Source organism: Sinocyclocheilus rhinocerous, unplaced genomic scaffold, assembly GCF_001515625.1.
Source record: "Sinocyclocheilus rhinocerous isolate Xijiao unplaced genomic scaffold, SAMN03320098_v1.1 scaffold1334, whole genome shotgun sequence".
NCBI classification, from domain to species: Eukaryota; Metazoa; Chordata; class Actinopteri; order Cypriniformes; family Cyprinidae; genus Sinocyclocheilus; species Sinocyclocheilus rhinocerous.
The window spans coordinates 560,592-575,287 of record NW_015626864.1 but is presented as its reverse complement, the minus strand read 5'-3'; the positions used below and the strand labels follow the sequence as shown (position 1 = coordinate 575,287).

The window sequence follows — 14,696 nt, the reverse complement described above, 5'->3', positions numbered from 1 at the left end:
CATCATAAGAAGAAGAAGATTATAGCTGCGACATCCTGTATGAAGCGCTTCAATTAAACACAAGAATAGTTAATAAGGGATATCAGAAGGGGGCGGTAATGCACCAATAAGCTGGATGCCAACCGCCGTTAAACTGGAAAGAAGAAGAAGACTACGCTGCACCACAACGAGGAGGTTACAGCCATACAGATATAATGGGAAAGAAACAGAAAAATAAGGGAGATGACGGGTAAGTTAGGACACGGGCGAATGCGTAACACGGACTCCGTTAACAGCAAAACGATCGTGCTTTTTATAGTCATGACAGGTTAATGTTTGAGGAGACACACTGTTAGCCACCTGGCTAGCTTCTGATGGACATGAGTTCATGTGCCGCTGTAACTAGGCCTGTTTTCCTCATTACGATATTGACCGTTTAACTAGAGCAATAACATCAGGACATCACTCACATTTAATGATGTAGGTCTAGACAACGGACTGATTGGGTAATTTAGCGTGTTTGTCACGTTTGTTGCTTAAAAATGAGAAACGAGCCGTTTTTGCCATTCCTCCTGAGTCGAGATCCAGCAGCTGTGAGTGTTAGATTAGCTGCACTTCACATCTGCTCTGATATCAGACGCTGTCCGAGCACAGAAGACCTTAGTATTTAAGGGCAGTGGCTTTTATGTGTTACAAGCGGTATCTGATTTCTCGCCTGGCAGTGCAACCTCATCCGTTTTCATTGTGCTGCCCGGCGCATTGTCTTCAGTAAAACGCTCTTCTATGGGATGCCATCGACCTTTGGTCGTGTAGAAACTTGTGAAAATGGTCAAATTCTCCCAGGACTCTGGCAGTCTGTCACTAGCTGACTTGGGCTGGGTAAACTTTCCCACTGAGATCAAGGGATGTGATTGTTAAATGTTAAATTGGACTGCACTTGTAAAGCTTAGTCAATACTGAGGGCTTCTGATTATTAATAATTTGATCCAGATTGTATTTAAAAAAATTTCAGCTGTACTGTTTTTGTGTATTCTGTCGAGGGTTGCTGGAACTTCTGAAATGTACTTGTCTGTAAGATCATCCATGTATTTTGTAAAATGATAATACATTTTTGACTATATTTGGCCACATATCTGGAATTAGGGAATCTATTAACAAGTCATTGATGACTTAAGTAATGGGTCTCTCTCTCTTTCTTTCTCTCTCTCTCTATATGTTTGTACATATATTATCCATATATGTTAGACTAAAAGTTGGCATAATGATTTTGGTGTTTTTTTCCCCCCATTTGTTTTGATCTGGTTGAGAGTGGAGTAAGTTATTCTGTAGCTAATTGACCCTTCACAAAAACCTTGCCCCCCCTTAGTTACTGTTGCTACGTCCGACGTTTCTTTTCCCTCTCTGAACTCAATAGCTTGAATGGCTAAATTTATGTGGGTCTGATGCTGAGCTGATTCTTGGTCTTTTGGCCTTGTAGTTGGTGGTTAAGTTGATTACCGCCCTAATGAGAGTGTTAACCTGTGCTAACCCTTCAGTGCTGGTTGCCATGTAATTTCTTGTTCCGGTAATCTCAAAAGATGTCATGCGATCCAGCCATGAATTATCGACTTTCAGTAGCATCAAAACAAGATGACCTGTTACTTAAAGACTATTACTGCCCTTCGGAAAAAAGGCTTTTTATTGCGTCAAATAACCATGGTCTGCTAAAATATATTTTAAGCTTTATTAAACATTCCTCCATCTCTCCTCCATTCATTCAAGTCATTTGTCCATCTATTAACTGGTGGTTTCATCACCTGCTCTGTGCTTGCTGAGGGCAGCAGGTTTATGTGTGAGGGCTCTGCCCTGTCACGACTGTGATTTTCCCTTTCTGTGATGCAACAAGCATGCAAGGAGGGCTTTAGGCTCCACTATATAAGCAGCACAAGTTCACTTCCTCATGCTGTGTTTGACATGATAGGTAAGCTATTTGAGTTTGTGTTTATTTTCCTCAGTTTTTGTGCATATATTGTTGTAAATATTGCTATGTGCTTTCATTGGTTATCTAGAGTGGTGTTTAGGGGTGTATTATGCATCTGTACTGCTGGTGTAATGCTTATTGTTTAGTTATAAAAATGTATTATCTTACACCACTAGTGTATAATAGAAGTCCTTTTAGTGAAAATCAAAATTGAGTAATGGACATCCTGTTGTTTCTAAATCTCTGGTAACAGGTGTGAGTTTTCCTGGCCGCTTGCTTAGTTAATCATTTCTGGTGGTCTGCATTTTCTCAGGTTAATTGTTTTATTGCACTGTACATGCATGTTAACCAGATTTCATCAAATATTTGTTGTGTTTTGTGTACATTTGTATTTGCTTTCTCAAAGCATTTCTAATTTGATTTAAATGCAAAATATTCTATCCTAAATGTACACCATTAAACCCTGTGAAATCAACAAGTACATCTTTCTTGTATTGACATATTTCCTGTTCAAATAGGACTTTTGGGTAGGAAAGTGGCTTTGGGGGGGAAGCATTTGATTGGAGAAAAATTGGTTATGCAAAATGAGTCCTCATTGTTCTGGTCCGTTGTCCTGGAAGAGGCAAACTGTAATTTTGACATTTGTCATTAAAATTAAATCAACTTTTAGAAGTACACTAGCATGTAGATGACCTTGAATCTAAAAGACATGGAAAAAAGTATGTAAAGTTTCTCAGTCTTAGGCTGTAAAGAACTTGTGGCCCAGTTTATAAGTATAGCTCAATGTAGTGGTTGTAATATGGCAAATATTTGTTTTTAAAAACGTACAGTAGTGAAAAATTTTATATATTCTTTTCTGCTTTTCATAGTGCCAAAGACGACGGAGTTGACATTGACGCACTTGCAGCTGAAATTGAAGGAGCAGGAGCAGGCAAGGAGCAGAGCAAATCAAAGAGCAAGAAAAAGAAAGAAAAGAAAGATGACTTTGAGTAGGTCTTCACACTGATACAGTTAATAATCCTAAAGAGATTTTCTCTTGTTATACAGTGCTGCTCAAAAGATTTTTTTAAATGTTTTTGAAATAGTGTCTTATGCTTATCAAAGCTGTGTTTATTTGATCAAAAATACAAAAAAAAGACCGTAATATTATGAAATATTGTAACCACTCAAAATAACCGTATACTGTAATGTATTTTAAAATAATTTATTCCTGTGTGATTTTTCAGCATCATTACTCCTGTCTTCTGTGTCAAATGATCTTTCAGAAATCATTCTAATATGCTGATTTGCTGATCAAGACACATTTATTATTATTATTATTATTATTATTATCATCAACATTTAAAGCAGTTGTGCTGCTTTATATTTTTGTGGAAACTCATTACTCCTGTCTTCTGTGTCAAATGATCTTTCAGAAATCATTCTAATATGCTGATTTGCTGATCAAGACACATTTATTATTATTATTATTATTATTATTATTATCATCAACATTTAAAGCAGTTGTGCTGCTTTATATTTTTGTGGAAACTGTGACACATTTTTCTCAGGATTCTTTGATACATAAAACAGTCAAAAAGACACTTAAAAAAAAAATACAAATCTATTGTAACATTATAAATGTCTTTTCTGTCACTTTTGATCAATTTAATGCATCCTTGCAAAATAAAAGTATTAATTAAAAAAATCTCGTTGACCCTTTTGAACGTTAGTGTAAGTGTTTGGGAATTAATTAACTTTTACTTGCAGTGAGGATGACATCCAGAAAGAACTGGAGGTACTCTCATTAGAAAACCAAGGAGAAAAATTTAAAGAGGCAGAAAAGGTATTCTTCAGTAACACAAACTGATAAGCACGTTCATCACACATTGTCTTTTGTTTTCCTCTCTTCTAATAGTGCCAATAATACAAGAGTCACGTACCACTGACAGCACTTTCTCCACATGTTTTTCTGTCTTAGAAATCCGATTCAGTAGCGGAAGCTGAACCTGAGCCCACTCTGAGTAAAGCATACAAGAAGAAGGCCAAGAAGGGTAAAAAGGCAAATCTGGAGGATGAGGAAGGTGATGAAGATCAGGGTCAAAACAACATGGAAAACGAGAGCAGGACGAAAGACACAAAGACGGTGGCGGCTCCCGCTCCTGCTGGTCCTGCTTCAGACTCTGAGGACGAGGGCTCACAGTCATGGCAGAAACCTATGGCTAAAAACAAAGGTGGCCAAAAGGGTGTGTCTGACTTGGAGGATGATGAAGATAGTGGTGCGAAGAAGGGTGGAGGAGCGGCTGACAATGATGAATCAGACGATGATTCTCAAGCCGCACACAAGAAGAAAGGAAAAGCCAAAGCCAAACCAGCCAGCGAGGAAGATGAAGGAGAAGAATCGGCCTTCAAGGTGAAGACAGCTGCGCAGAAGAAAGCAGAGAAAAAAGAGAGGGAGAGGAAGAAGAAAGAGGAGGAGAAGGCCAAGCTGAGGGCTAAGAAAGAGAAAGAAGAGGAGGCCTTAAAGAAGGAACCAGGGAAACCTGCTACCACACCTTCAACAGAGAGCAAGAAAATCGAGGCAGCGGCTTCAGTGGAGCAGGATGGAGCTGATGTCCAGGGAGAAGGTGAGATTGTCTCCTCAGGGCTGTTTATGCATGAGTACAATTTAATACGATTTTTTAAATATATATTCTGCAAGAATGCATTAAAATGATCAAAACTGACATCAAAAACTTGATATATATATGTATTCATGTATTTTCTAGAATGAAGGAAAGCCTTTATTCAAACCCACAGACGTGATTTTGTATACATTGATTCTTTTTTTTCTCACACAAAAAAAGTAATTATTTCGCATGATTTTTTTAAACAACTGTTTCATGGAAATGATTCAAAGTTACCAATTCTAATGCCATTTTTGCTATTGAAGTCTTAATGTTCTAATAGTTGCAAGTCATAAGGCAAGGGGTGATCAATATATTAGTCAAACACACTCTATAAGAAATGTGTATATATAATATATCAGAAAGTCCTAAGCATTTATGTTCCTCTTTCCTCTGCTTTTCCACAGAGGAGGCTGAGGGTGATAAAAAGAAAAAGGACAAGAAGAAGAAGAAAGGCGAGAAGGAGGAGAAAGAGAAAGACAAGAAAAAGGGTCCCAGCAAAGCAACAGTGAGAGCAATGCAAGAGGCCCTGGCCAAAATGAAGGAGGAGGAGGAACAAGCCAAAAGAGAAGAGGAGGAGAGACAGAGACGACTGGAGGAGCTGGAGGCTCAGAGACAGGAGCAGGTCAGTGGAAAAACAGAGTCACTCAAGCTCATGGTGTCAAAAATCATTATGGTTCCTTCATCTCTGAAACCTTCATCCACAGGAGCGTCTAGAGGCCGAGAGGAAAGAAAAGAAGAAACAAAAGGATAAGGAGAGAAAAGAAAGGCTAAAGAAGGAGGGAAAGCTCCTTACCAAGACCCAGAAAGAGGCTCGAGCCAGAGCAGAAGCCACGCTGCGGGCGCTGCAGGCTCAGGGTGAGAACATGGCTGGTAGCAGTTACGATGAAAGAACTATAAAAATTTTTTTTTTTTTACCTTACGGTGTAATTGGCTTCTTCTCAGGTGTTGAAGTGCCATCCAAAGACGCAATGCCAAAGAAGAAGCCTGTTTACTCTGATAAGAGAAAAAAGAAGCCAACAGCACAGACTCCTGAAGGTTTGATCCCGACACCTATTTCTTGCTCTTTGTATTTACCTGTCGTAATCAAGGATGGTTAAAGACGTCCTAACATTATCTTTGCTTATATTAGAAACTTCAGAAGTGGCATCACCCACAATAGAGACACCTCAGCCAATCACAACAGAGATGGAAGTGGACAAAGCTGAAGCGGAGCAAGGTAAATACTTCAATGTCTCAAATTTAGGGCCCTTTGAAATGTTTTATTTTTTCTGGATTTTCATGTTAGTGTCTTAATTACATTTTAGCCATTAAGAAACTTTAGCCATTATTTTTGTCAATTACAATGCTGCACAACAAAACTTGACTTTATAAAAACTTTGAAATATATAAAATATTTCTCTTTTTTTTATCATCTAAACTGTTGCTTATTATTATTTCTATTACTATTACTGCTACTTATAGAAGTACATTTTACTGCACAATAGTAATATTTCTATCATAATTTCAAGTTAGCAGACTTTTATTTTGGCGGTCTGTTGTAAAAACCTTTGAGTTGACACGCTGATAGTCCTGTTTGTGGTTTAATTACTTATATCAGTCTATATTGTAATTGTAATTTGATTAATTTTAATCTAAGCCCTACTTTGATTTATTAATCCAAAAATAATCCTATTCCGTGACATTGCACACAGTACAGTAAATTCAGTTTTTATGCCTGGATTCCACAATTCTGACCACGTTTTCTGCATCATTATTGTCACAAAAAAAAAGTATATAAGTGAAAAATACTTTTATAGACTTGTAAAGCTGATCATGGATAAGGATTTGTCTATTCATAATTTATGGCTGTAAACAAAGATAGCTAACTCTAAATTCTAACATTTTCATTGCAACAGTTAAGGAGCCGAAAGCAGAGGCTGCTGATCTGGACGATTGGGAGGCCATGGCCAGCGATGAGGAGAAAGGTGGGTGTAAAGATGCCTTCCCACGGATACATGTCTTTTAAAATCTAAAGTAATTTGGTGGTAGTTTGTAGTGAGTGATTAATTTGCCATTCACAGAGATGAAGAAGGTTCACATCGAGGTGAAGAAAACGACTCCGGCAACACAAAAACCTGCTGAAGACCAAGAGAACGGCAGTGAGGAAGAAGAGGATGATGAAGAGGAGGATGATGATGAAGAGGAAGAAGAGGATGAAGGAGAGGAGGAGAGTGAGGATGAAGAGGACAAAAAAGACAGCAGTGTCAAGATGACCACAAATAAAGCAAGAAAAGAGCCGAGCTCCGAGTCGAGCAGCGAGAGCGAATCGGATGATGACCGAAGCAAAGAGGAGATACTTTATGACAAGGCCAAGAGACGCATAGAAGTACACATACATTCTTTGGCACTATACAAAGTGTGTACATATTTATGCACATTTTAGTAAACAAAGTGGACTCAACTGTGTTTTTCTTTGTGTGCAGAAACGAAGGCAGGAAAACCTGAAGAACATAAATTTTGACAAGCTCCGATCTCCTGTGGTTTGTGTACTGGGTCATGTGGACACAGGGAAGACCAAAATCCTGGATAAGGTGCGTTTCAAAGTGCCTGATGTGGACTTTAGCACCTTTTTGTTTTTTATATTGTTTTCTTCTTCTCTGTTCTATCAGCTGAGACACACTCATGTTCAGGATGGTGAGGCTGGTGGGATCACACAGCAGATCGGAGCCACTAATGTGCCCCTGGAAACCATATTAGAACAAACCAAGATGGTGAAAAATGTAAGTATCTTTCTGTAGTTTACATTCTCTCATTCTGTTTTCCCATGTGATTCTTTAAGGTTATTAAGACATGTGTTTGTTCATTTATATCAGTTTGACAAGGAGAGCGTGAAGGTTCCTGGCATGCTCATTATTGACACACCTGGACACGAGTCCTTTAGGTACACACTGTACTTATTATTTTTGTGTGTCAAATAATAGTAATAGATTTTATACACCACCATTTAAGTTTTGAGAGTAATTTTTTTTTTAATTAAAGAAAAAAATACTTTTATTCAGCAAGGTCACATTAAATTGATCAAAAATGACAGTAAAGACATCTACAAAAAGATACAAAAGATTTCTATTTCAAATAAATGCTATTCTTTTGAGATTTTTCAAATGAACATTTTGGCGGCGTTATGCAAATCTTCCCAGATAGTGATGTAGATATGTGGGGGCGTGTTAGAATGAGCCGTTTTAGGGGGGCGTGGCAGAGTCTTAACTTTGATAAAGAATATCTCTTTGGGTTTGAGACTTTAGTCTTTGCAACTTCAGGGATCTTATCTATGTACAATCAGCTTGTAACACTCCAAAGAGAAAGGAAAACTTGAAATCGCATCATATGACCCCTTTAAAATATATTAAAATAGAAAATAGTTATTTTAACCTCTTTAACTGAAAACTTTAAGTTTACTTCACTATATTACAATTAAATCCTAATCTAATCATGACAAGCTATATATCGTTGGAAAGGTCTAAGACACCTAAATAGATATTTTACCACTGTTTTTTGTTTAATATTATGTTGGAAAAGTAATACATTAATTTATGACAAGAGTGCACCTCAAAAATCTACATCATAACAGGAGTTCTGACCTTTGTCACAAAAAGTCTTCTTCGTTGTCTTTTTCTCTATCACACTTTAGAAATCATCAGAAATTATATATCAATTGAAACCTTAAAATCTCAAAATCCCTTGAAAACCATTTTAAAATCAGACATTGCATTACCATGAAAATGGTACATCAAAATCATGTTACAAAATGTTTTCATTCATGAATTATTTAGGTTTGGATAGTGCACTTTCACGTCTATGTTCAAAAATGTGAGTGACAGTTAAGGGGTTAAATTGTAAAATTTCTAAATATTACTGTTTTACTGTATTTTTGATCAAATAAATGCAGCCTTGGTGAGCATAAGAGACCTATTTAAAAAAACATTTAAAAAAATGTACCAATTCCTGACTTTTAAATGGTTGTGTGTGTATTTAAAATTTTTTATTAATGGTTATTTGTTTTTATATGAAAATTAGTATTAAATATTAACTTGCTGTTATCAAATTTATAAAATATGTAGATGTTGTAAAAAAATTAACATATCAGTCAAACATTAAATCATGGCTTTTTAAACTCTGTTTTTATAGTGTTTGTATGTTTAATGACACTCTTCTTGACCCTTCAGTAATCTGAGAAACAGGGGTAGTTCTCTGTGTGACATCTCCATCCTGGTGGTGGATATCATGCACGGTTTAGAGCCACAGACGATTGAGTCCATCAACCTGCTGAAGGAGAAGAAATGCCCCTTCATAGTAGCACTTAACAAGGTCCCAGATACTGACTACCGAATGTTTACACTGATGATTGCAGCAAGTATTTGAATGCTAATGCGTTTCTTTCTCAGATTGACCGTCTGTACGACTGGAAGAAGAGTCCAGACACAGACGTGGTGGCCACACTGAAGAAGCAGAAGAAAAACACCAAGGATGAGTTTGATGAGAGGGCTAAAGCGGTCATCGTAGAGTTTGCGCAGCAGGTCTGTTGTCATCATCTTGTAAAGTACAGTCCCTTTTACCGTTGAGCTGCAAATGTCACCCATTGAGTTTTACACACTTTTACAAGTGCTGTCTTGTGTGTCTTGCAATCTTCAGGGTCTTAATGCTGCCCTGTTCTACGAGAACAAAGACCCTCGTACGTTTGTGTCCCTGGTTCCCACATCGGCCCACTCGGGTGATGGGATAGGGAACCTCATCGCCCTGCTGGTGGAGCTCACTCAGACCATGCTGGCCCGCCGACTGGCTCATTGTGATGAACTTCGGGCACAGGTCATGGAGGTAAGAGAACAAGCTTAAATGAGTTCCTGCTAACCAATCGTAACAGTCTGGTTTGGTATGTTCAATCACAATAGTTTGTGAAATCTGATACTTTGTTTTTTCTTCCCATGGAGCCCAGCTGTAATATAACCTCAGATGTCCATCTTCTACATCTTAGGTAAAAGCTCTGCCTGGCATGGGTACGACGATAGACGTGATCCTGATCAACGGTTGTCTGCGGGAGGGCGAGACTATTATTGTCCCTGGTGTGGACGGACCAATCGTCACTCAGATCAGAGGGTTGCTCCTCCCACCACCCCTGAAAGAGCTCCGAGTGAAGGTCTTATGCACAATTATATGTTTAGTTTGCTGTAAACTCTGAGCTTGTTTGTATCTCACTTGTTATATTTTTCTTCTCTCTGGATACAGAATCCGTATGAGAAGCATAAAGAAGTGTCTACGGCTCAGGGAGTCAAGATCCTGGGGAAAGATCTGGAGAAGACGCTGGCAGGTCTGCCTCTCCTCGTCGCTCATAAAGAGGATGAAATTCCAGTCCTGAAGGTAACTGTGTTACTTTACAAAACAATCATGTCATGTCCTTCTCTCTGTCTCTAAGAAGGCACTCTACTTTTCTTTATCTTTCCTCTGTTTTCTTGTTCTTATATTAATCAAGTCAGAATTAACAGTTAATCTTATTGCTACATTGGCGACCTTTCCTGCATCCTGATGTTGGTTGTTTATAGGACGAGTTGATCCGGGAGCTGAAACAGACTCTGAATGCCATAAAGCTGGAGGAGAAGGGTGTGTATGTGCAGGCCTCCACACTCGGCTCTCTGGAAGCTCTGCTGGAGTTCTTGCGTACATCCAAAGTGCCTGTAAGCTTTCAAACACTCACACATACTCTCATAAAACCCATTTTATAGTTCTTAAACAGTATAATATTAATTATCAGCATTGGCTGATCAGTTTTTCTGTTTGGCTGATGTGTCAGAAACAGGACTTTTATTTTGACAGCACTGAGAATGCCAGCGCCTGAGTGCATGGCACTCTCCATCTTCTTTAGCTTGCTCATTAGTCTCAGTTTAACATTTTCTGTCTAATATATTTTTACAGTGCTTACATCCTCTATATATATATATATATATATATATTAGTAATCTATTTATTTGTGAAAAATACCATAATACGATTACAGAATCAAGAAGTTGCCATCAAAAGTTTAATATTAGTTTTATTTTTTCTAATTATTTCTAATTTAGTAAACATTGGGTTGCTCCTCCCACCACCCCTGAAAGAGCTCCGAGTGAAGGTCTTATGCACAATTATATGTTTAGTTTGCTGTAAACTCTGAGCTTGTTTGTATCTCACTTGTTATATTTTTCTTCTCTCTGGATACAGAATCCGTATGAGAAGCATAAAGAAGTGTCTACGGCTCAGGGAGTCAAGATCCTGGGGAAAGATCTGGAGAAGACGCTGGCAGGTCTGCCTCTCCTCGTCGCTCATAAAGAGGATGAAATTCCAGTCCTGAAGGTAACTGTGTTACTTTACAAAACAATCATGTCATGTCCTTCTCTCTGTCTCTAAGAAGGCACTCTACTTTTCTTTATCTTTCCTCTGTTTTCTTGTTCTTATATTAATCAAGTCAGAATTAACAGTTAATCTTATTGCTACATTGGCGACCTTTCCTGCATCCTGATGTTGGTTGTTTATAGGACGAGTTGATCCGGGAGCTGAAACAGACTCTGAATGCCATAAAGCTGGAGGAGAAGGGTGTGTATGTGCAGGCCTCCACACTCGGCTCTCTGGAAGCTCTGCTGGAGTTCTTGCGTACATCCAAAGTGCCTGTAAGCTTTCAAACACTCACACATACTCTCATAAAACCCATTTTATAGTTCTTAAACAGTATAATATTAATTATCAGCATTGGCTGATCAGTTTTTCTGTTTGGCTGATGTGTCAGAAACAGGACTTTTATTTTGACAGCACTGAGAATGCCAGCGCCTGAGTGCATGGCACTCTCCATCTTCTTTAGCTTGCTCATTAGTCTCAGTTTAACATTTTCTGTCTAATATATTATTACAGTGCTTACATCCTCTATATATATATATATATATATATATTAGTAATCTATTTATTTGTGAAAAATACCATAATACGATTACAGAATCAAGAAGTTGCCATCAAAAGTTTAATATTAGTTTTATTTTTTCTAATTATTTCTAATTTAGTAAACATTATGTAAAATAAATTTCATTACAGCAATTATGCATGTTTTTACTACCTTTACAATAATTGTGTGATATGTATACAGTATGTGTATGTATATATATATATATATATATATACATACACATACATACATACATACACATATATATATATATATACACACAGACACCACAAAATTGGTGGTAACTTTGTGCGATGCACAAATAGCTCTCCTCACATGTAGCACAGATTCATATTTGATTCCAGTCGAGTTTAATGATAGCATTTTGCATAAAAATACGTAGTGCACAAACATTTTTCAAATTAGTCCATTTTTAATTAGATTTTATGTATTTTATCAATATTTTGAAGTTCAAATGAAATGCAAATATACTTATAATCAGCCTTTCTTTTGTCTTGGCTGCCATCTTGAAGTATTGTTTTTTTCTTCCCACATGGAGCTTGTCACAATGTAATTAAGATAAGGAAAGATTCTCTCTCTGTCCCTCAGTATGCTGGCATCAACATTGGTCCTGTCCACAAGAAAGACGTCATGAAAGCTTCCACTATGTTGGAGCATGATCCACAGTATGTATTCTGATTGATACATAATATACCTCCTCTTGTGAGATTGTTCTCCTAATCTTTCGCTCTCTCTTCCTGTAGGTATGCAGTGATCCTGGCGTTTGATGTGAAAATAGAGCGAGATTCTCAGGAGTTGGCCGACAGTCTCGGTGTGCGCGTTTTCAGCGCTGAGATCATCTATCATCTGTTTGATGCCTTCACCAAATACAGAGAAGACTACAAGAAACAGAAACAGGATGAATTCAAGTGCGTTCTCTACTGCCCTCATCCTTCCCTTCTATTTTAATCATTGACATATATGCTACTGTTCACTTTCTAGTTAATACTAAAATTAACTTTTATTCAACAAGGAATTATTCAAAAGTGTCAGTAAATACATTTAAGAATTTCTCTGTCAAACAAATGCTGTTCTTTTAAACTTTCTATTCAGCAAAGAATCCTGAAAAATGTATCACAGTTTTTATAAAAATAATATTAAGCAGCACAACTGTTTTCTACATTGATAATAAGAAATGAGTAATGGCTGCTGAAAATTCAGCTTTGCATCACAGGAATCAGTTACACTTTAAAATGTATAAAAAATAGAAAACAAATTGTAATAATTTACAATATTACTTTACAATATTGTTTTGCAACATTTGGATCAAATAAATGCAGCCTTGGCGAGCATAAGAGACTTCTTTTGAAAACATCATAAAATCTGAAAAACCAACCCCAAACTTATGAATGGTAGTGTACAATTTATCATTAACTCACCTGAGCCAAAAGTCATTTTACATCACAAACTAGACTAAATTCTTCAAGACAGTGGTTTCTTTGAAAAACAGGTAGTTTCTCCTGAGTGTTTGCAGTCTGAATATCTGAAAGTTTTTCTCTTTTTCAGACACATAGCTGTGTTCCCCTGTAAGCTGCGTATATTGCCCCAATTCATCTTCAACTCCAGAGATCCCATTGTCATGGGCATCACTGTGGACGCTGGAGTACTGAGAACGGGCACTCCTGTGTGTGTGCCCAGCAAAGGGGTGAGAAATTTAGAGAGTGCACACTTTAAGCTCAACAGTGAAAGAAGCAGAGAAGCTCCTTTCCTCTACTGTCAGCTTTTACATTTTAACAGTTTATTTTAAGGTGAAATTTGTTTGGTTTGCATTCATTTGTTCCACGCTCTCTGTCTCTCTCTCTCAGTTTGTAGATATTGGCATTGTGACCGGTATTGAAATAAATCACAAGTCTGTAGAAAGTGCTAAGAAAGGACAGGAGATCTGTGTGAAAATAGAGCCAATTCCTGGAGAATCACCCAAGATGTACGGCCGACACTTTGAGGCTGTAGACATCATTGTTAGCAAGGTAAGCTCTCTCCCAACATCATGAAATAAAGCCACTGGAGCTCACATGATGCGTTCTTTTTGTTTCAATTATAATAAATTGTATTAGAATTTTATATTTTAATTTGTGTTTGATAATATTTATTATATTTTATTATTAATGTATTATAATTATTATATATATATATAAATTCTAATAATAATAACTTTTAAACAATAGTAATTTTTACTTTTGCCTTGGCAACTAACTAATATACTAAAATTTTAAGCTGTACTAATATGACTCAAACTAAAAATAAAGGGAAAAAAGCTAAATAGAAATATATATTAAAAAAAAAACTACAAATGTTGCAGCACTATTCAAATGTCTTCCTTTATTTCTTGCAGATCACCCGTCAGTCAATCGACGCTCTGAAGAACTGGTTCAGAGACGAGATGCAGAAATCGGACTGGCAATTAATCATGGAACTGAAGAAAACCTTTGAAATCATCTGAACACACCAGTGACTGACTGACTGATCGTAGATCTAAACGACCCCCATGCACACATACAAATGCTATACGTTGTTCACTCCTAAAGGTCACTTGTGATTATGGAGTCATCAGTGTTGCTCATACATTTAAGGACATTTGTACTCCGACACAGCCTTGCACAGTCCTGTATTGAGGACTAGTTTCTCGTGTGCATGGGCGAACACTCACACCACTCCCCTTTTCTTCTCCAGCTCTTTTTGGGTGGTGGGGAGTGTTGGACACACAAAAAAGTGGGGGAAAAAAGCAAGGAAAAAAGTTTTTCTGTGAGAAACTGAAACTTTTACCACTGTTTTAAACAGTGACAGATGTTAGAACATGTTAGACAACCTATAGAATTATTCCAAACGTGCCTGTTCTCTCTGATCAATCCAGTTTATTTTTCTTTCATTTCTTGGTATTCTCCTTAAAGTTCACTGTATGGCTGGAATAAACTTGAGCCGCTGATTTAGACCTGAGGTCTGACCTTAGATTTACACTGAGGGTTAAATCAAAAGTTATAAAGGGAAGTCAGTGTGGCTTTCGTGAATGACTGATGGAGATTTTGCTAGTATTTTAGATATCAAAAAACATTTACCTTATCAGTATTTTCATTTGCCCTGCTTTTTCCTTTCCTTTCTGGAGTGCAGTTCT

General features: G+C 37.3%; 1 protein-coding gene across 1 annotated transcript; it reads left to right on the top strand.

The window, feature by feature from the left end:
• Positions 1 to 74: 74 nt before the first annotated feature.
• Positions 75 to 14,296, top strand: eif5b (eukaryotic translation initiation factor 5B). Its single transcript, XM_016525652.1, has 24 exons — positions 75 to 229; positions 2,809 to 2,928; positions 3,689 to 3,764; positions 3,900 to 4,545; positions 4,992 to 5,209; positions 5,292 to 5,442; positions 5,530 to 5,622; positions 5,717 to 5,803; positions 6,483 to 6,551; positions 6,648 to 6,952; positions 7,050 to 7,157; positions 7,236 to 7,346; positions 7,440 to 7,507; positions 8,790 to 8,931; positions 9,009 to 9,140; positions 9,256 to 9,438; positions 9,596 to 9,757; positions 9,847 to 9,978; positions 10,161 to 10,292; positions 12,137 to 12,213; positions 12,292 to 12,456; positions 13,094 to 13,232; positions 13,393 to 13,554; positions 13,920 to 14,296. The coding sequence occupies exons 1-24, from the start codon at positions 195 to 197 to the stop codon at positions 14,025 to 14,027; spliced, it is 3,621 nt and encodes a 1,206-aa protein (XP_016381138.1). The 5' UTR covers positions 75 to 194; the 3' UTR covers positions 14,028 to 14,296.
• Positions 14,297 to 14,696: the final 400 nt, after the last annotated feature.

Bases quoted from the DNA above. Each gene is read 5' to 3' on its own strand.
- eif5b (XM_016525652.1), top strand. From the start codon at position 195: ATGGGAAAGAAACAGAAAAATAAGGGAGATGACGG. The intron at 7,508-8,789 runs GTACACACTGTA...TTGACCCTTCAG, and splicing joins CCTGGACACGAGTCCTTTAG to TAATCTGAGAAACAGGGGTA. The intron at 9,979-10,160 runs GTAACTGTGTTA...GGTTGTTTATAG, and splicing joins ATGAAATTCCAGTCCTGAAG to GACGAGTTGATCCGGGAGCT.